Source organism: Molothrus ater, chromosome 14, assembly GCF_012460135.2.
Source record: "Molothrus ater isolate BHLD 08-10-18 breed brown headed cowbird chromosome 14, BPBGC_Mater_1.1, whole genome shotgun sequence".
NCBI lineage: Eukaryota > Metazoa > Chordata > Aves > Passeriformes > Icteridae > Molothrus > Molothrus ater.
The window spans coordinates 11,586,722-11,608,495 of record NC_050491.2 but is presented as its reverse complement, the minus strand read 5'-3'; the positions used below and the strand labels follow the sequence as shown (position 1 = coordinate 11,608,495).

At 44.2% G+C, this 21,774-nt stretch overlaps 1 protein-coding gene across 3 annotated transcripts in view; it reads right to left on the bottom strand.

The window, feature by feature from the left end:
* Positions 1 to 21,774, bottom strand: part of NRK (Nik related kinase) — an 88,851-nt gene that overhangs the window by 59,433 nt on the left and 7,644 nt on the right. For all 3 annotated transcript variants that reach the window (XM_036402164.1, XM_054516362.1, XM_054516361.1), the window contains exon 3: positions 809 to 865. In XM_036402164.1, the coding sequence (XP_036258057.1) occupies positions 809 to 865 (57 nt within the window). The remainder of the gene's footprint in view (positions 1 to 808; positions 866 to 21,774) is intronic.

The window sequence follows — 21,774 nt, the reverse complement described above, 5'->3', positions numbered from 1 at the left end:
ACCTAAACAGCTTTGTTTTGTTCTCAGAATCCTGCAAGCCCACTAAGGTGATTCCTAAAGCAGGACCATTTCAGTTTTGTTTCCAAGTAAGTAGGCATTACTGGATGCTGCCACACCAGACTTCTAGAAAACTCAAGAGGAAGAAGCAAGGAGTCCCTCCAGCCTTTCTGGGCCTCAGGCTAATGTGGTCTCAAGGAGGCAAACTGCTCCACTACTGGCTGTGCTCTTAAAAGAGAGACAAAACCCAATATTTAGCAACTTTCTCAATGCCCTGTTTCAGCACTGACACCCATTTATAAATGTGAGTAGGGACAGTGCCAATTAAACTGTCTCCTTCCCTCATCTGTCAAATCACAATAAAAAAGCACTGCATTTGTATTTCTAACATGATCCTGCTTGCTGGCTGTCAGGGCACTACTCTGAGCAACAGCTGGCATGTAAGGGGATAGGATGTGATGAAACACAGCAGAGGCAGTGCAGAGATACAGGAAATCTTTTAATTGCTATCTCTGAAAGTAGATAATCAACTAGAAATAAGCAGGAAGAGACTTCTTGTCTTTGATATTATTGAACACCAAAATATATGGCAATGTACTCCCTTATTGCTTTGTCACCATTAGTCAGCCACACTTAAAAATATGGTTGTGTTAACACCACTCAGTACTTTATAATACACAAACTGGTGCTCAGGAACCATGATTTACACCAGTGGATCTTCTTTCATGAGCTGTCCACCTTCTCATGATCTGATTATTTATTTTTCCTTGCTGCTTAACAATGACCTTATTATTTCTGGTTTTGCACTCACCTCAGTAACATTCATCACTTTGATTGCTGCCAGCTGCCCAGTCTTAACATGGCGACCCTGGTAAAATAACAGAAGACACTGTGTAAAACATGTAGGCAAACTATGAATACATCAACAAATTAGGCCTCTAACAACCAGGTTTGACTAATTGCTTTCAATCGTGTTCAAGGCACTGTTCTAGTTGGAGGTGTCCCTGCTGCAAAGGGGTTGGACTAGGTGACCTTTACAAGATCCCTTCCAACCCAGACTATTCTATGATTCTGTGTGCCAAACAACCTTCCAGTGACACAAAACCACCAAGATGAACTTTGGTGATGTGTAGCCAGAGCCACACCCTTACTGAATTTAACAGAGTTATCTCTACAGGGCTGAATTTCCTTTTAGCACAAAGGAAGCAGCAGTGCTGGGAGAGCTCTGTTCTCACAGCACAGCACGGCACAAGCTCCATCTAACTTCTGTTCCACAGGTGATGCCAGCCCTCAAGCCTCCTCTTCCAGGAAATCTCAGCACAATCTCAGAATGTCTGAAAAAGCCACATTCCTGTCCTGCCATCCATGGCTGAGGTGTGCTGGGAAGCTGGAAGGCATTGGGCAGTGGGCTCTGTCCCCACATTGACCTCTACGTGGCTGCCAAGAAACTAAAGTTTTATGCATGTTTTTGTCTTTTTTTTTTTAATTAATGCTTTTTACTTCAAAATGCTTCGTTTTTGTAATTCTAACTTCAGCTGAGTTAACTACATCTCAGCTACTATCTCAGCTACTTCCCCAAAATCATGCAAGAGCTTTGAATTTAAAAATGTCATTTTCTGTGGTGATGGGGAAGAACTAACCCAGGACTTTGACTGTGTGGATGCCTACACATGTCCACAGTTCATTATGGAATGCCCACACCCCACAGTCACTTTCAAACAACAGACAGCTGGTAACACCACACTAGTAATAGGCTTGGTTTTGAAAACACAGCTAGGTAAAGGAAGGTAATAGGAAATAAAGCTATTAAAAGAGCAAACTTGCTACTGGGAGTGACAAAATGTGATTCACAAGAACACCCACATGTGAATCTTGCCATCAGCTGCAGTTTCTTACTTTGGTTAGGTCAAGCTGCTCAACAGATACCACAGATGAAGCCTTTCACCACGATAACCAGCACTGACCTCACACTGGAAGATAGCATCAAAAGATTTGAATAGACAGTGGGTTTGCTGTACATCCTAGCTTCTCACTTCCATCAGATGTTCAGAAATAGGTTTGAAGCTTTGAGACTGCAATTTTATTCCCAAAATAGTAGTGCCTGCAAAGCTGTATATCAAAATAACTAACTGACAGCAGTTAAGGAAGGCACTGGAAATCAGGAAATCAAACATGAAATGCTGCAGTTTGCAGACAAAATGATTTGCAGGTGCAATTTACACCCACAAAATTAAAAGCTGGGTTGATGTAATTTAAAAACCTAGGTTCTATCTGCACAAAAGTGCACACAAATGTTATTTCTAAGACTAAGCAATTTTGCATCAAAGAAAAATGATTCCTCATTCTCAGGCAATATGTCACAGTCATGTTTTCTTTTACAAAAAACTAAATCCTGCTGAGTTTTTTGTGTATTTAAAGGTGTCTTCTTTCCATGGAAGCACTCTTGGGATTGCAAAGCATTTCCTCATGAAGTAGAATGATAGGATTTACCTATCAGCAGAGACCTCAGGAGGAATACAAACAGGGCACCCTCTCCCCAGGCCACACAGACCTTGGTGGGTGAGTGTGGACGGGCTGTGACCAGTGCCAGCCCAAAGGATGCTGGTGTTGGGTCAGCATCCATCCCAACACTGGTCAGCAAGTTCCCTCTGCCCAGCCACAGCTCCTCTCTTGGAGCCACTGTCTGCAAACGTTCCCATTTCCACTGAATGTCTTGGCAATACAGGGAGAGAGCCTTCCCCAAAGCCCAGCCACCCTGTCTGCAGCCCAGAGATTGTCTGAGACAAGCACAGTGGTAGCCCCACATCTCTGGGCACCACACACCAGGTGAGCAGCCCATGGAAAACAGGAGTCTCCCCTGGACTGCTGTAGATCCTGCAAAGGACCAAGAACTAACACTGATTTTCACAACTGTGGTGCTTCTTTACTGAAAATATAATCAGTGAGTACTAGGCTAACACTGCCCTTGAATATCATCAGAATAAGGGAAAGGGAAAGGCTTGGCATTCAGTCCTGGTGTCAAAGTGTAACTCCTGGTCAAGTTGTCCCTCTGTGTAACAGATATTGGTCATTTTGCTGCCACAGTTATTTCCACTGGATGCAAAACCTGCTGCTCTCACTTACTACTATAAATGTGAATACTAAACCCCCCCAAAAAAGGTTTGGAAAATCAGTATTTATGTGAAAGAAAACAGCAAGTCCTTTTGTTTTATGGGTTGTGATTCACCTTTCTTCAAAAAATATGTCCTTGTTAACTAAGAGGCACAACTCAATCCTGCCCCTGCATTAAGGCACAGACTGTGATGGCAGTTCAGAACAAAAATCACAGATTTCTCAGTATTGGTCTTTTAAATGGTTTGGAGTCAATGTTCCTTAACATCTCTAGAAGCAGTAAACATCCTGAACCCAGCCCTGGGCTTCTTGCTAAGAGATAGAGTAATGCTTTAACAAGGGAATATTTCAGTGCTGGTCCCTTATTTTTTTCATTTATCAATAAATCTCAGAGGTTAGCCAGAGTTCATGGGAACTCTCACATTGCTGCTTCTGCTGAAGCCACTAAGTTGAGCACGTGTGAATTATTTTGAGAAAAGTGGTGTTTTGAGTTTTGTTTAAAGCTTCCAGGAGCAAACTGGCTGTTTTAACTTTTTCCCAACCAAACGAGATCAGCTGATTCACTTACTTCCAGTGACAAGACATGCTGAAGTTCATCCTTACTGATTTAATCTGAGAAGAACAAGAGGCATTGCCCTCCCAGCCCTCTGCTCACTCTGCCTCTGCCCACACTCTCCAGATCACTGGAGTTCAGCCTGCTGTGATTCAAGATCCTCCACTGCACATTTCCCCAGAAACTGGGGAGAGGGCTGGAATGGTCTGTGGGCTGGTTTCCCTTATGAAAGGTTTAATCTTTCACCCAAATGCTCAGTATAAGAGCTCTGGAGAATGTAGTGAGAACATCCAACAGCCATTTGCAACACCCATATTCCTACCCAGGAGTACAGCATCAAATTCTATCACAGAGCTTAGACACGAACAATTCTGAGGCTTAACGACTTTCTAAAATTGAAGTTCCACCCTTTATTTTGATGAGGTATCCAAGCTGGAAAAAATTCTCCCATTAGCTTTGAGTCCAGCTAAATTCCAGGTCTCCTCCAGAAAATATTTCCGCATAGTCTGCTGCAGTTGCCAGTTAGTCACTACAGTAACATTCAGCAAACCTGAAGCCAGCACACACATTTTTCAAATCTACACACTGCTCATTGCAGCCAGACTTGTGGGAGATGCTTTTTGCCAAAGATCTGGTTCTGATGAGCTCCAACCCTGCATTATCTCTGCAGGGAGAGATACATGGAATAGGGCAGATTGCTCAGAGTTATTTCTGTTGGATGTGTATTTATCTTTTCACCTTAGATAAAGGAACCATTTATCTATGCCCCTTACTAAGGGTCAAGGCACATACTTTTCTATTTACATCCAACAAGAGTGTCAACATTAGCAGCCAGCTATTAGCTGATAAAGGGGCTTTACATGAATTAAGTATATTTACAAAATGATGCATTCAGTCACGTACAACACCTTTTCCTCTTACGTTCCAAAAAAAATTTTGGACAGTCCCTGGCTTGGGCCATGATTACAAGAAGAGACCCAAGGTCCCAATGAGATTATCAGGCTGCAAGTCACAGGCAGAGAGGTTGGTTTGACAGCTTCCCTGTCAGGTCCTGCACGTATCTCTCTTCCTGGGGGTGGGAAACAGCTCCCATCAGCTTCCCTCCCCACCTGGGAGCCGACAGATTTGGAGTGGACAATTGCAAGCCCAGACAGCAGAAGGCAGCTGTCCACTGGAGTGCTGCACACCGTGCCAAGGCAGCCCACGGCAGCCCCACCACAGGCTTCCTTTTTGGCACTCATCAACGTTCACGTGTTGCTGGGCCTGTCTGGTGGAGCTGTCCCCACGTAACCGCAGCAGGAAAAAGTGCTTGAGAAAGGCAGGGACTGCCTGCTGCAGGACACCAAGGCAGCACAGAGCTGGGGCATTTCACACACCAGAAATCCTTGTTCTTGTCCCTGTCCTTGTCTTCTTGTCTGCAACCAGAAACAGCACAGAGAGCCAGGTGCCTGTGTGCAGGGACACCTCTCAAAAACCAGAAGACTTGGACACTTCAAGTTTGCACCTTTGTGCCTGCATGAAGGGCCATTTCATACCAAATACACTCTGCTATCAAGCACAGACACCAGAATTACCACAAGAGTAAGGGACTCCTGGCTGACCCATCACTGTCTGCCTGCGTAATCCTGAAAGCTGGTAAATACCACAATTTTAACTCCTGGGACCTTCTCTGGATGTTCAAGACTTGCATTGTAAAGTGAGATGTGGCTGTTGGAGGTGTGGGACTTTGGCAGTCAAGGTCCTTCTCCAGCAGACATTCCTTATGGGATAACAGATGCAGCCTGTGGCCACCCGCCCTCTGGGAGCGAGGTGAAAGCACAGCTGTGTGGCTGCAAGCTCTCACCGAAAGTGAACTCGAGCAATCAGATTTCCTGTTCAAAATGCACTGATGAACTTTGAAGTTTGAGCCCATCTGTGTGGCCCTGCAGGGCTGGCAGCCTGCCAGCTCAGCCTGCTGTGCCCTGTGGGACTGGTCCCCACCCTTTCACCCCTCTCCCCTCCACCCTTTCCATCCTGCAAATACAAGAAAAGCCTTTAAGAGATAATGCAGGGAGTGAACAGTGCTCTGTGCAGGGATCCAGGAAACCCTCTGTCCTATTCCATGTGACCTTAATGAAGTCATGATCCTTCTGTTTCCTTTCCACCCGCATAGGACTCTTCTACTCAGACCCAGTTCTTCAGAAGGGATGAGGGATGTTTGCTGAGCCCAGCCCCAGAGGCAGTGGGAACAGGAGCTCTGCCTGTTCACACTGCAGGCAGGCAGGAGCAGCCTCCCATGCAGCTGCAGTGTGCTCCCCAGTGGGTCAGCACGGCACGGAGGAGAACCCCAAAAATATAAAACCTGCAGATATGCTGCTCGTACACAGCAGCTTGGACACAGCCACTGATCTGCAGTAAAAGGCTCCTCATACAAGCATGCTGCATCCTCAGGGTCTTCATGATGTGAACAAGTGGTCAGGGCTTGCACACCTGGGCTGAGTCACCTGAGAAGACAGTTTTTAGGTGAGCTCTATCAGCAAGAGCAGTTCATACCTCTCAATTCAGCAGCTGCAACCATGAGAGACAACGCACGGCAGCCATGGTTGGAGCTCTCCAGCTAAAATACAGCAGTAATGCAAAACCTGAACAGACCTTCCAGGAATATATTCCAAGGAAGAAGCAATTAAGAGCTTATAGCTTGTTTTTGTTAGTTAATGGCCCAAGGCAAAGTTCAGAGTAAGTCATGCACTGAATACTAGCACTGGATTTCAGGAACGATTCATTTCATCATAGGCTATGACATGGAATCCACGTCAACTCTGATAGTTTAAAACCCCCCAAAAACACAAGCACAAAAAACTGCACAAACCCCCTCAAACCACAAATGCCTTGGACAGATGGGCACTGGTTTCATAAAGCCCTTTTTTTTTTTTTTTAACCCCCATACAGACCTCAGGACACCAGCCAGGTGGGAACACAGTTATCATTTTGATTACAGCTTCATCCTTTTAATCACAAACTCAGGCTGCAGAAAGCCTCCTGTGATTGACATTATTAAGTTTTGGTGGTACTTTTGTCCCACCAGCTCTGAATGTCTGTTATATTTCAGGGCTGTAAATCAAAGAATTGTATTCCCCTAGAGCATCTCTGTTTTTCTTTGTCATACTGGGAGATGCTGAGATTTTGGAAGCTGTTCCAGGGAGCCCTCAGCTCCATCTCCCAGGTGAAGCACACCTTTCTTTCCTTGTGGCTGTTTTCATGGCAGCAGAGCAGGATGCAGGGTCTGCCATAGAACCACAGCCCAGCTGTGCTGGCCATATGGATGCCACACATTTTCCCTTTCACCCTCACATCTGCCACACAATCTCCAGACAGTCCCAGGTCTCACCCAACACCTTGGGCAGCATAGCCAAATATTGCATCTCCTGTTCCCTGTGCTCCTTTAACACACTCTGGAGAGCTTTGCTGCCATTAACTGTGCTGGAGAGAGGAAGAGCACACAGCAGCCTCAGCACCAGCTCCTGACACCAACAGGAGGCACACGAAGCTCCTTTGTTCTCTCAGACACTGGACAGCACCAGGCACAGTCCCTCAGGCTGGAACAGGACTGCCTGGCAGGCTCCAGCTTAACACTGCCCTCAGAGCCAACCCTGAATGCTTCCTGCCAGGGAAAGCAAAGCACAACACCTAAACACTACAAAATGCCCCCCTTGTCCTCTGCTGGTCAGTGCTGAGCAACAGAAATAGTAATAGTATTACTATTAGTATTACTAAAACCACAGAGATAGTAATAGTAATAGTCAGGCTTTAGTAGAGACAGGCTTTTCAGGGTTTACATTGTATTGTTCTTTTTTTCCTCCTATATGCTAAACCCCACTCTGTCATTAGTTGTTTTCCAGAAGTCAGCTAAAATGTATCACTTTAGGTACAGACCATACCAATAAGTCAAATGTTATTTCACATATCCCAGAACTTGGGTTGCAAAATATCAGCACTTAACCCCAAAATGTCTGCATGTAGATATATAAAGAATGAAAGTTAATTAGTAACATTCTGTGTTCCTTAAGACAAAGGCTGCTACATTATTGAAGAAATATTAGGGATATATATGATTTATAGAGGGATTTAAAATTATTTTAAAAACCCTAAAATGTTACACTGCAGTCCAAACCAAAAAATAATTTAAAAATCAAAAATTTTGTAAAGTTCATCACATTTACGTAGTAAAAATGGATTGAATATTCAGTGAAAAACAAATTATTTTCCTTGCAAACACCACCACCCTATTTATGTGCAGAACATGTCATTTTATTCCTCCCACTGCTTTTCTCTCTCCCCCCATATCAGGAGTGAGAATGTATTTGTGCTCACTCAAAGTGAAAATATTAGTTTTATGAATTTTTCCAAATGAAATTTTAGATGTTTCAGGGGCAAGATGTAAAAAAGGAAATCACGAATTTCAGAGCCCCTATTTGTGTCACATGTTTAAAGAAACAAAAAAAAATTATCACTGTAAATCATAATACCACTGAAGATAACTAAGTTGGCAGTGGTATAGGAGAACTTCCTATATACTAAAATAGCAACACATTAGCCCAGAGAAGAGATTAGAAAATACAACCTCCACCAGTCACTTAAAATTCTACCCACATCAACATTGTCTAGAAGGGAGGGATGGATAAAGGTCATTTCAAAAGGACCAGATCAAATCACCTTGATCTCTGGAGGAAAACGACAGTTTTTCATCCCCACTGTAAATGTCTGTACCACAACCCTCCTGAACTGTAAAACCCAAGAGGCACCAGAAGCAGTTTTTCTGCCCAGGTTTTTTTTTTTATCCTTTCAGTTCCTATTTCCTCCCATTGTATGAGTGGAAACACAGATTGTTTGCTTTGCCTAATGTTTGTCTGTGTCTGACTGGAGACCAGTGGGAAAAGAAAATGAAACAAAGGAACAAATTCAAGCTCTCTCACAAACACATATTTGAATATTGACATTTTTTTGCAATATCAGTATGTTCACTTGCTCAGATTACCATCCTCATCCAAAACATGAACCACTCAAGGCTACTGCATGCTTGTATGAGAATGGACTAGGGACTGATCTTTTGGGATACTGAAACCTGCTCCCAAATGGGTCATTCTCACTGTGATCAGCAAGATAAAGCAAAGCATCTTTTGAAAATACCATTCTAGCCATAATACAGAGAGGTTTGTCCTCTACTTATTTGAAATGGGTGGTGTCTGCAGAAGAACATCCCATGTAATCTTCTGCAGCTCCATGCTCATTTGGAGGGAAATACCCATTCCTGTGGCTTCTCCTTGCTCAGCTCACATGCAGACATGATGCTTTAGACCTCCAAATGCTGCTTAAAGTTTCTGAAAAATGTGCAAAATGTGCAAGAAAGAGAGCAGAAAAGAGCAGGAACACTTCTCCTGGGGCAGGTAAAACCAGGGGGGCCTGTCCTGGGAGAGCTGCAGCACACAGAGCACCTTGGAGGAACAACCTTCCCCTGCCACATTTGGGGTCAGCTCTGGAGGCAGAGCTGCTCCTGGTGAAGGACCACACTCCCACTGAGTTTGGTTTGGTCCAATTTCCCTCTGGTGATACTTCAGTAGCATCTGAGGGGATGGCAAACACTGAAGCTCCAGCTCCCCTCTGTTCAAAAGTCATCCAGGTGTTGAGTTCAGAGGGAACTGCCAGGCCCCTGAGTGGGAACTGCTGCCAACACAGAAAGAAAAGCAACATTTTGGGGCCATATGTGGGTCGAGTAACCCAGACAGCAGCACAATGAGTAGGAGAAGAGCTCTGAGAAAAGGGTTGTGCAGTTATCCCATTTTCCTCACACTACATTTATTGGGACATAAACTCATTTCATTGAGCCTAAACATCACTATTTGCACAACTATCACATCTGTTGCTACACTCTCAGGTTTCCAGCCTCAGACCCCCACCAGGGCTTGCTACCCCTGTTAGGGCACGGAGGCTCTGCAGACACAGGTTTCTCCTCTTCCCATGGGAGTTCTGGCCTGGGGACTCTGGGCTGCTGGGGAGTTCAGGACAGCACAGGACAGTGGGGATATGGGGTATTTGAAGTCCCAGGGCTCCTCTTGCTGTGAACAGGAGGGTTGGAAGAGCCCTGGCACAGAGCCAGTCCCACAGAACACTTGGGAGCCCAGTGGCGATTTATGACAGCAAAGGCCTGCTGCACCAGAAGTCTATTCATCCAGAAAAATAAACAATTTTGGAATAGCCTCAGCCTTTGGAAGGCTCTCACTCTGCAGAACAGGGGTTGCTGAGAAGCTAAGTCTGGGGTGAGGTACAAATCCCCCCAGCCCAGTGAATTTTTGCTGCCTGACTCACGCACATCCGTTTACAGAAACGCAGGGTGCTACAGAAAACCTGCTCACAGCACATCTCTCTCTGCTGGATAAGGTCACAGGCAGTCAAGGGTGTGCTGCCAGCCCCATCCTGCTGAAAGGAAGTCAGGGCTGGACTGTAGGAGGTCAGCTGATGGGTGGCCAGAATTTTGGAGCAAGAATCCCTCAAAGGAAGGGTTTTTGGCTCACCATTGCTACAAAGCTACAAAGGTTAAGCTGCACACAGCAATTACAAACCTCATGTTAGGAGAGTCATCTTTTAGCTTTTTAAGTAATGTAGCTTTATTAGCCTTCTATCCCACATAAACACAACCTTGTGTGCACATTAAGCTCTTAGCATTTATATTGCTGAATTTTAAAGATCCTTCAGCATTCTTGTAAACAGCAGCTGTAATGTAGTTGAATTTTCTCTTGCATATAATGCAGAACATGGACATGGCTCTGCACAGGTTAAAACTGTGTTGTTGGGTTGTTTTTTTTAAAGGCTTTGAAGCAAGCAGGGTACACAGGGGCAAGTCCCAGCCTAAATGATGACAGAGCTACAGCAGCCTTAGGGGTGATTTACTTTCCCACTGCAGTTCTGGTGGTGTTTTTCTCACACAGATTGCAGCACCATGCAGGTGGCTGTGTCCAGCTCACACACCATGGACAGCCCAGCACTAACAACTGGCATTCAAAGGGTTTCTCTTACAGCCCCTGAGTCTTGCCTTCAGCGTTTCTGGGCCAACACCCTCCCTATGACTCTGTTCAACTGAGGTGAATCCTGAATAAAAACTCTGCTGACTAATACTGTCAAGTTCAGAAGATCTGAGGTTTGCCTAGGGAAAGGTCACATTTTTTACACACATACCAAACTCCTCACAGAGCATTTAACTGAGGGGAAAAAAAAAAAGAGCATATAATTATGCCTTTTCATTTGGCTCTACCTGGTGAATCCTCTCCAAAAAATTAAAAGGGAGTTAATGAACACAATTACTCTGTGAAAAAACACACAAGCGTCCAGATTTCTGAATTATTTCTGTAAGAGATGAGCTACATGGCACTGATCTCACAGCAGCAGTCAATTCCCATTTCCTTCCAAAATCCTATTGGCCAGATGGTCCAGAAAACTCAAGGGAAAATTACTTAAATGTTTGGAAAGGCTTTCAGTGTTAAGTTAGTCTCCAAAATGAAACCAGACTACCCTTTTAATTAGTCCTACAAGTGAAGTATAGCTTGCTTTTCTAATGAATTTAAAAGAGAGGAGATTCCAAGTTCAAAACAAAAAAAAAAAATCTGAATTCACAAGGAGCACTGGTGTTATTCTTTTCTAAACTGATCTAATCAGCTTTGAACAGCAGAAGCCTGGCTGGCAAAGGTTCCCCTCTCAAGCCAACTACAGGTCAGATGCACAGTAAAAGTTCCTGAACAGCTACAAGCAGTTACTGCTCAATGCTTCATCTTCTCAATTTCTGTATTACTTGTAGGAATTGAAGTCAATCACAGCAGGGTAGAAATGAACAGTGAGGTCTTGAGAGGAAGAAAGAAATAACTACCCCTGCAGAATAATTTCAAGAAAATGGCTAAACACATTACAGCTGAAGAACCACAGAGCCTTGAGCAATGCAGCTCAGCGTAATTACGAGCACACATGAAGCAAAAGCAGCAGTGAATCATTGGAAGAACTGGTCACAAGAGGTACCCATAATTTCCTGAAATTAACTACTTAACAGCCCTAACTGGATTTTTGAAGCTCTCATCTCTCTGTCTCGCCCTGTTTAAACAAGCCAAATTAATTCTGTACAGGGCAAGATGAAGCAGTGAACTGCACAGTGAGCTGTGTGTGGGTGAAACAGCACCAGAGCCCCAGCACGGGCTGGGGCCCCTGCCCTCCTCCCATGCACTGCTGCCTACACCTAACAAAGGTTCCCTGCAGCCCTTCCCACCACCAGCTGTCCCAGCCATGGCTTCTCCCAACACTGAGGCTCTCACACCCACTTCTGGCCCCACTGAAGGCAACCAGACAACCTTAATGATTCTATGTCCTACGGAATTTCTGCTGAGTTTATTGTTTCATAAAGGGTCACATTTCTAAAACAAACCTCACTTTACAATGAAAAAAAGAGTGTATTTTCAATGGTTTCCCTGTTGGAAAAGGTGTGATTGCACAGATCCTCTCAGAGGTTTGAGCCAGAGCTTGTGACACAAGAAATAACCTCAGCCACTGCTGCAGTGTGTCCCCTTGTGTAAAAGGACCTGCAGGGCTGCCACCCAAAGTTCACAGCCCATGGGAGATGAGGCTCTCCACAAACCCACAGATGGAAACAGGGAGCTCTCACTGCCCTGGCTCTCAACACTCACTCACGTTCACAGGTGTAGGATGGAGGGCATTGCCCTCTCTCGGTTTGCCAGCTGCTGTGCCACAGGGAGATTCCACAGGCAGCACTGGGAAACACCACGGGCTTCTTCCACACCAAACACAACAGGGCCCAGGCACTACACACAAAAGGGCACGCACAGAAACACACAGAGAAATATTCAAAACTGAAACACTGAAATCCCCTGGCCTAGCCTAAGGTACCTCAGATGTCAGTGAAGCTGCACCAGAACCCCTCTCATGGTTGAGTCTCAAAGCCACTTCTCATTTTCCAAGCTCTGAACCCTATGTGCTTCCTTTACCTTGTAAGAGCAACAGCCTGTCCAAGCAGCTGAATCACATCCAAAGCAGCTGTCAAGAAAGACAAAAACAAAACAGCAAAACAACCTCAACATTCCACAAGGCATCCAGCTAATGCCAGCAACTTGCTGGCTTACATGTAGAATATAAATTTTAAAAGCTAGCATTTCTGCTTTAACATCTAGCTGTGCTCACTTAAAAAAAAAACACTTAAAAAGTTTAACCATACACAAGTTTCCAAAAAATCTTCCTTTTGCAGCTCCTTTGCATATTCTGTCACCTACATCCAGATGCCAAAATACACCACCAAGAGCTCACTGCCACTTTGGATAAATATCATATTATGTGCCAGAGGAAAATTCTGCAGGATAAACTAAAACTCTACAGCATTGCCAATGCACATATTTAAATAACAGAAATTTAAATTATTAGGTCTCTACTTACAACAAAAGGGTCATTAAAAAAACATATATCCAATTGCATATGAAAACCCCACACCAGAAAAGCCATCTCCCAGATGCTTTGAATTGCCTTCTACCTTCTGAACCTTCAGGTTCAGGGGAGCACACGAACTTGCACTACCAAAGAGAAGCTCAGCCAGTTGGGTTTTTTTTAAGTAAACAGAATGTATGGGATTGCACTGCTCTTGCATCCAATCATGTTTGAACCAGTCAGCCCATTCCAACCAAATCTGAAGTCTCCAAGATGACTCAATTCCTGCATACTTTGTGCAAATCAGAGGAGACAAACTCCTTTCCTCCCTGCACCACCGAGGCTTACAGAAAATACCTATTTTTGACATGTTTGCGCAAGAAAATAACCCGACACGTTCAGTAACAGAGGAGTTTCAGAAAAACAAATACCTAACAAGAAGGGGTTCTGAAATTAGTCACTGAGTCATCTTTGGGGACTGGCTCCCCTGCACGGATTCTGGTTTGCCATTTTCCCTGTAACCAATGAGTGCAAGGTGAGGCCAAAGCACCCTCACATCACTGTTAGCACTTCCCCTCTGAATAGGTCAAACAAATGACATCATGTGCAAAGGACTGGAAAAAAACAAGGTTTCGTATAATTATTTTTAAAGACCTGGTTTGCATACATGGTTTGACCCAGTTTAATTAGAAATGTTATTTCCAGCTCAATTTTGTTAAGCGTGGACATGCTCAGTGGCCTGAATCAGGTTTGCCATTTTCCTTTCACTGATCCAGCCACACCAGTCATCAAAATGCTCATTCTTTGCATACCTCCACTTCTGTCCACTTTCACAGCAGCTTTAATAGAAGGAGATTACTGCTTAGCTATTTGAACATTTCTGTTTACTTCTGTTACCAGCTCTTTCCTCTTTTTAAAAGAGAATTTGTTTTAGAAAAGTCAGCAATTAACTGGAGTAATTTAATATTCACATATCTCATGTTGCAATGAGAGAGAACATGGGTTTTATCACCAGCTGGTACAGTAAATGCTGCCCACAGCCAGGGGTGGGTCCAGCTAGTGGTTTTGTACTGATATGTGAGAACACGATTTTGTGGCAAAGCATCACCTCCTACCTGCTTGTTTTCACCAAGGAAAAACAAAAAAAAGGAACTATTTTCTGCCAAACCTCAAGAGAGCTGTTGTTCTGCTTCAGCAGCAGGGCCAGGCACACGCCCTGTTTCAGCAGCCACAGACCCACCTGAGGCACCACAAAACCCCAGCAGCACATCTGCAGAAAGGCACTGCTGCACTCAGGCAAGCACAGCAGGGTGGGAATCACAAAAAACCTAAAGTGCAAAGCCCTCTGTGTCACCTCCTGCATTGCAAACACTCTTTGCTCATAAAGGGTCCTTCACAAACGTGGATGTCCTCCTTGGCAGGCAGGACAGATGTGGCTTGTCCCACCACAGCCAGCTCCTGGAACACTCCTAGAGAACTGCACAGTCACCAGCCTGCCCCAGGGTGGGGAAATGCAGAGCAGCAGCTTCCCCATTTCTCTTTCTGATCATGCTCCCAAATCTAGAAGGAGAAATCAAAAAGCATCATGCAATCTCTGGGGACCTTTCACATCACACAATGGCTTCTGACAGCTCAGACAACAGGGCACTGTATGATGGCACTCACGCTGCTTGCCTGGCAATAAGGGAAGCCAGAAAGGAAAGAAAACCCATTGCTGGCATATGCCCACCTAATCTGAAGGTACAACCTTTCCAGAAGATCAGGCACCATTTACACACCAGAGCACTCAACCAGACAGGCTCCCCATTAAGAAGCACAGTTTATAGAGCACAGTGTCATGTCCAGCCCAGACTCCAGTGGCACCTACAATCCCTGTCCAGCCCTGGTGTGGCTCAGCATTGCCTCCATCCCAGCACAGGGATGGGTACCTGAAGCCTCCCAGCCACCCCTGACAGAGTTGGGCTGCAAGGATGTCTCCACATGAGAAAGAATTGCTCTATTTTAATAGTAATAACTTTCAAAGGGAGAGGTCTGCCAGAATAATGTAAACAATGCAGGATACAGCAACCACAAAAGCTTAGCCAGCCAGATATTTCATATACTCCCTCTGACATGCAAATCCCATCTCTGTGTCAGACAGGGCAAGTGCCATGCAGGCTCCAGCCATCACCCCGCTCTGGTTAGGCCATTTCCCTTCATTCCTGGTCAGAGAACTGTGACTTTGGCAGATGTAGGAAGCCAAATGACATTAAAAGGACTGACCAGGAGTGTGCTGTGACTCTTTGAGCAGCCTCACAAATGCAGGAGGTGCTCTGCAAACATGGGCAGGAACCTGAGCGTTCACACAGTGTCTGCACAGGCTGATTCCCTCACCAGCATGGAAATACTGCAACTCCACCATGCAAGCCAGGGACACAGGCCATGCAAAGCCTGCCAACAGGTGGGTACCTGGAAACTAACATAATGTAAAGAAAGGAAGAGGGGAACAGAGCAAAGGATGAGTCCAAAATCCTCTCTGTTCTTTATTCTCCAACGTGTGCTATCAGAGACCTGAGTTTTCAGTCTTAGTTTTGTATCTTCCTCTACTCCAAAGAGTTCTGGCTGATTTTTCCAAGTGTCCAAAAGAAAGTTAGTGCATCTCTCTATTCCTTCATCCTTTTCCAGGCACGTTTTTGGAAGGCAGGCTGCCATACATGGACCTTCTCCCTGTGCAAGCCCTTTCCTGCCAGGGAAGCTGCCCCAGTTGGGCACCCAGCAATCTGCAGCCCCAAACACCAGCACAAACCCAGCCAGGAGCTCCAGTGCCTTTGGGAAATGTCAGACCTGCTTAGGCTGATCTGCACATGCACAAAAAGCCCAGTGTGCCCTCAGTGCAGCACATTCACAGCTCAAACCCCTTCCTGAGCCAGGCTGGGTCCATGGGGCACCCCTGCTCCTCCAGCCCCTGCCTGCAAAGCTTGGCTGCCTTCCACTGGGAGGGCGAGCAAAGCACAGCCCAGTGTCTCTGGAAACAAACCCCCCTTCATCCCAAAGGCATCCCCAAGCAGGAATGGTCATGCACTGCTGCTGCCTGTGCTCCTCTGCAGGGCAAAACACAGGAAAACTGCAAGACCCCACCACAGTAATTTGATTTTCAAAGCATGAGAGATAACGCTGGCCCCCAACTCCTAACTTTGCCCTCTGATCATAATAAAAGGCAATCAGATATCTACTGACACAATTTGGCTTCTGGGGGCAGAATGTTTGCAAGAAGCCTGTTACAATAAATACTTCATGTTAGACTGCAAAAAACAAATATTATTTTTTTCCAGCTCTTTCCTTTTTCCATATAACAAGAAAACATAATGAAAAATCTGTGTAAATAATACATTTGAGAATCCATTATCTAAGTCATACGCATATTTATTTCATGATGGTTTTGTTGCATATTTTAGTATAATTGTTCACAGGTTTAAAGCCAAGAGTTAAACAGAAGTAGACAAATCTACTGCAACAGAAATCACTAGTAAACTGGTTACTCTTTTGTTATTTTTAAATACTGGGGAAATGCCTTGCCAAATTCAGCATACTAAATAAGAAAGATATCTACATTTTACTGAACTTGAGGAATTTTCTTTTCAGAAGGCCATCACACATTTCTCTTATGACCTTTTCCTCTAAATGTTTCCATTTTTAACAATAGAGATACAAGAAAAAATTGCATTAAAAAGCTCGTATCAGATGTAGCAGCCACAGAGTCAGAAAACAGAATTTAGTAAATTCCAGTATTCAGTAAACACCAACAAAATGTCAATATTTTGCCAACTGGTATCGCTTTTGGTTGCAAACACTCATCTCAGAATATAAAATCAGAATAATTCACATTAATATTCATATTTCATTTTTTCATGCCAGATAATTTCAGTATGACTGTACCTTTTTTCCCCAATCTATTAAACATCCTGCTGAATTTAAATGTATGTTCAAATGAAGGAAATTAAATGTAATGTTTTGACATTTCTGATGCAAAGTTTGGAAACGAAAGCCAACTCATTTCTTGAAATTTTCCCACTCTGGTTTCTCTTGAACCCATGTTTGGATTCAAGTGAAGCTGTTTTCAAACAGCACATTGTTCAGGAAGTGGCTGCTAACCAATTTTCACAAATCACCTCCATGAGCACCCTGATTCCTCCCAGCCACAATCCCAAAATGCTGCACAAAACCAAGGGCTGCCTCCATTTTCACAGCTACACTCACACAAAGAGCTCCATTTCCAGGAAACTCATAGGTTTGGCCATGGTGGGAGGCAGAGGCAAGAAGAGAAGCACAATCTCCTGAGCCACAGCTGCCCACATCAGCCCCTCTCTTACCTTTATGAAAAAGTGAATTCTGCACACACTGGGAGCTCCCGAAGGCACTGCCCCAGACCACACCCAGCTATTGCACAGGAGCGAATGACATTGTTTATGCAGGACACTGAAAAGGGCACAGCTTGCTACAAAGTGTATCTCCAGGACTGCTCAGTTGTAAGATCTGAGAAATTACTAAAATTCAGTATTTTCAAGGGTAGGAAGTCGGAAATGGGGAATAAATGGCCTTTGAGAAGGTGCTTCTAAAGCAGATCTTGAAAACCTTTCAGGAATTCCACAAGGTTCAGAAGGTTACAAGGGCAGACTTAAAATACACAAGGACTTTGAAAAATAAAAAGTATACTACAAACAGCTGAAAAATAGTTCCTTGCTTTATTTCAGGAAACCAACTGATTTGTTCTTCCTTTTGTTATACTTTATTAGCTATTGCCCAGAGGTACCAGAGAAGGACTTTCAAAGAAACACCCATGCACTCCTCAGGGCATAAAAGCAGGCCTGGAAAGTACAATTCATAAGGAGCTCCAAGAAGTAAGAGATAACAGAGATAAGGTGATATGTCCTCACCAGGCTCTAAAATCCTGCAGTTCCCTGTGAAATGTAGTTACTAGAGCTAACCTGCCATGGGAATCAGCTCAAACATCTATAAACAGCACCCTAGATTTCTGCTGTTTAAAATTAAGTAATGTTGTGTCATTCATTCATTAACTGTCATAGCCATGGCTTTCTGTAATGCAAATAGGCAATTACAATTTTTTCCCCAAGTTCCAAAAATTCATATATTATATGCAATGAAAATACTTCTGGGGAGGTCAGATTGTGCAGAGCTCAGGCCCACGGAGCACTGGTCACACTGAGGCATCTGCACATGGGTGTGAATCTGGATGCCCCTGAGCAGTCAGGATTGCTGAAATCAATGTCACTGGTGAGGTGCTCAAAGCACAGCTAAGTGCTTGAGCAGGGAATTAAGAGCTTGAACTACTTCCTACCATGCTCACATTACCAGCAGTGCATTTTTAGCACGTTCTCTTACCTTCAAAATAGCATGACCCAGTGACAAAACCTGAAGTGTTATGCAACATGAGCTCAAAATGCCAACAGTTTAGGATGAAAATGCACTGTGTTCTCCCACATGGACTTTTAGGTCCAAAACATGGAGGAGCTGAAAGCAGGAGGCCTGACAACAAATTATTTGCAAGGATTTTACTACTCTCTAATGGCACATCTAATTATTGTTCATTGCTCTGTTCAGGCAGAGCCTTTATTGTATAGAGGCACTCCACAGCTGAGAGGTTTTTTTCACATCCTTGCTCTTCTATTTTTGATAAACTAGTTTGGCTCCTAAGAATCTTAATCGAGTTCTTCTGAAATATTCACTAACTAGAACCAGGACTTGACAATTTGCTAATTAATTTCGCATGTTTGATCCATTATTTTAAAATCCAGTGCTGAATATAGTTTGGCCCTGTCATGCAAATAGGCAGGGAAGGCAAGATTAAAAAAAAGACCAAACAGCACCAAACCCCTAAAAACCCCAGCACAAGAATGCTCCTGACTCTGACAACTGAATACACACCATAAACTACCTATTTTATATATATATATATATATGTATTTCATATAGAAGTGGAGGGTTTTTGTATCCTCCAAGTCAGTAATTCACATCCTAATAGGCTGGGCTGATAGTAGGTATGTCTTGAACTCAAAACTGAGATTGGAAAAGACCTCTGGGAACACACGGTCCCCCCTTCTGTTAAAAGCAGGGGCTTAGTTTACATTAACCAAGACAGCTTCATGTGGACAAGATAATCAGCTCTTCTACTGCTGCCATGATGGGTTTTGCCTTTTCTTTTTCTATACCTTTTATGTACTCTCATACCCATAGCATGCATAATCTGAATTCTTTAAGCCTGGTATTCTCTTCTAGGCCAGGAGACCAAACATCCCAAGGCCTCACACCTGGAGGCTGGAGAGCACCAGACCATCCTGAGAAACCAAGGGTCCCTCCAGAACACATCCTGCAAACTAGGATTAGACTGTCTGGGGGGAATACTTTAGAATAGGGACATGTCACACTATTCATTCAAGCCTCTCATTGGGACATCTTTGTTAGATGCTAATTTGCAAGGTCTATAAAATTGTAAACGTGATCTACTGTATGCATGCATTTCGGTGTATTCCACCTTGATGAACTGTTGCCCCATACAGATCCTTATTAAACGCCAAAGTAAAAACCCTTCATCTCTTTACTGTGTCTGGCTCTTAATTTTAGGACCAAAAAAAGGCACCACTACCAAAACCCAAAATAAACAGATAGACAAACAAGCACTTTTATCAACTGCTAGTGAAACAGAGAGTAGCACTTTGTCATTTCTATAGAGTACAACTGATTTCCTTTCTTCACTTGTCAAAATCTCAGTGCCTTGAAGACTAAGATTAGCTTGAAAATTGTAACTCACCACAAATGACAATGAAACAACCTGAGATTATGTGTCATTTTTAACATCTCTGCAGCACTCTGGAGACTCTGAAATTGCATTTCAGCCCCAAGACACAATCTTTGGAAAGTGGCTACTGCTGACCCACCCACAGAAGGGATGGTTTAAAAGTTTTCAGCTTATACACATTTACCGTCTGGATTATACTGAACATAATTGTAATGTTTCTTACATTTAGCCTTCCAGGTGCTACCTTACGCATTAATTATGGTTTACAATACAGTCCACAGATTTTAACACTCCATAACAGCATGGTTGGGTGATCCTTTCCACACACTACCCAGTCTCAAAAACCCCCATGTTCCTTCCCCCCACGACTCCCAACTCAATTACAGCAGCCAGTTATTCAGTGACATGGAATAGGAAGAATTTAACAGACTTTCAAATTAAGATAAACTGAAACATTGTTTTTGTGTTTTGCTGCCCTCCTGCCACTCTACATCAGCAGCAAAGTAACTCATAACTCACGTCAGCAATTGAAACATGATTCAATACCAAGAAGCAACTGTGTTTAAAAAAAAAAACCAACAAACCCAACCAAAACCCCATACACTTCCTTACTCAGATCTGCTTCCTTTTTGTATCCTGAGTCTTATGTGACCACAGAGAAATAAAAATATTGGCTATGCAGAGTCACTGCAGGAAGGCAGGGCTGCTTCCAGCCCTGCTCAGCCTCAGCAGCAGCACTGCTGCTTCTCCATCAGCTGCATTACTGAGAATCCACATCTTCCCTCCTGACTCTCAGCTCCAAACCAGAGCACCTCTCTCAAGTTCCCTGGGCCCTCAGACTCCATTGAAGATAAAACCATTTTGCACACACAGCAGCTGCAAATCTGTCAGGGTTTATCATCAGCCTCCAAGATCATGTGCCAAAAACATCAGCCCCTGGAACTATCCAAAGACACTGGCCTCTCTTTGCCTAGGCCACTGAAAACTGGCAAGCCCAGGAGAAGGCTAATCCACATCACCAAACATAAGGAAGACAAAAGCCCCAAACAGGTGCCTCTTGGCTTCAGAACACTATTGCTGACCTCATTTGGCCCACAAAAGCTTCAGAAGGACGAGGATTCTCAGAGCGTGGCTGAATGAGAAGGACTAGGAACAATTCCTCTTCATCCTGACAACTGTCAGAGTCTCAAAGCCTCCTCCAGAGCTCAGGAAGAATTGTGTGACTCAAACACTTCAAAAATGGCAACCCCTTCAGCTGCCCCCATATCTCCCTTTCCCCATTTACTCAACAGAAAAATGACCCTGCATTGAAAATTGGAACATAGAAAATGCATCAAGAGGCTTCTATGGAAGAAATGCTTCTCATCAAAGATTATGAAACTAACAGCAGAAGTCTTCAGAAAAAATATTTCACTTCCCCCAAACTTAGAGTTTAGTTCTTAGTGAACACATAGGCACAGACCAGCACAGCTGTGCATCAGGGGTGAGGGACCAGCACCACCCAGCACCCCAGAGCCTACACAGGCAAACTCCTGCAGGGAATGGGAGCAGGCACAGAACCCACAGCAGTGCCATGGCCCAGCACATCCCAGGGACTCCCCAGGGACACCTTCAGCCTTCTCACTCCCCCCCAGATGACACTGGCAGCTACATGACACAAAGCATTGCTCTGCTCTCTGAAGGTCCTTAACCATCAGCAACCCTCAAAAACGGTGGCCCTCATATTTGGAGAGCAACTGGTCATGCCCTGAACACCCAATTTCATCCCTGGCCTCAAGAGCATGCAGGAGGACGGACAGACCTTGCCAGAAGTAATTCATGGGATGTTCAGAAACTTCTCTTTCCCAAATGCACTCAGTGGAGATGGTGCAGA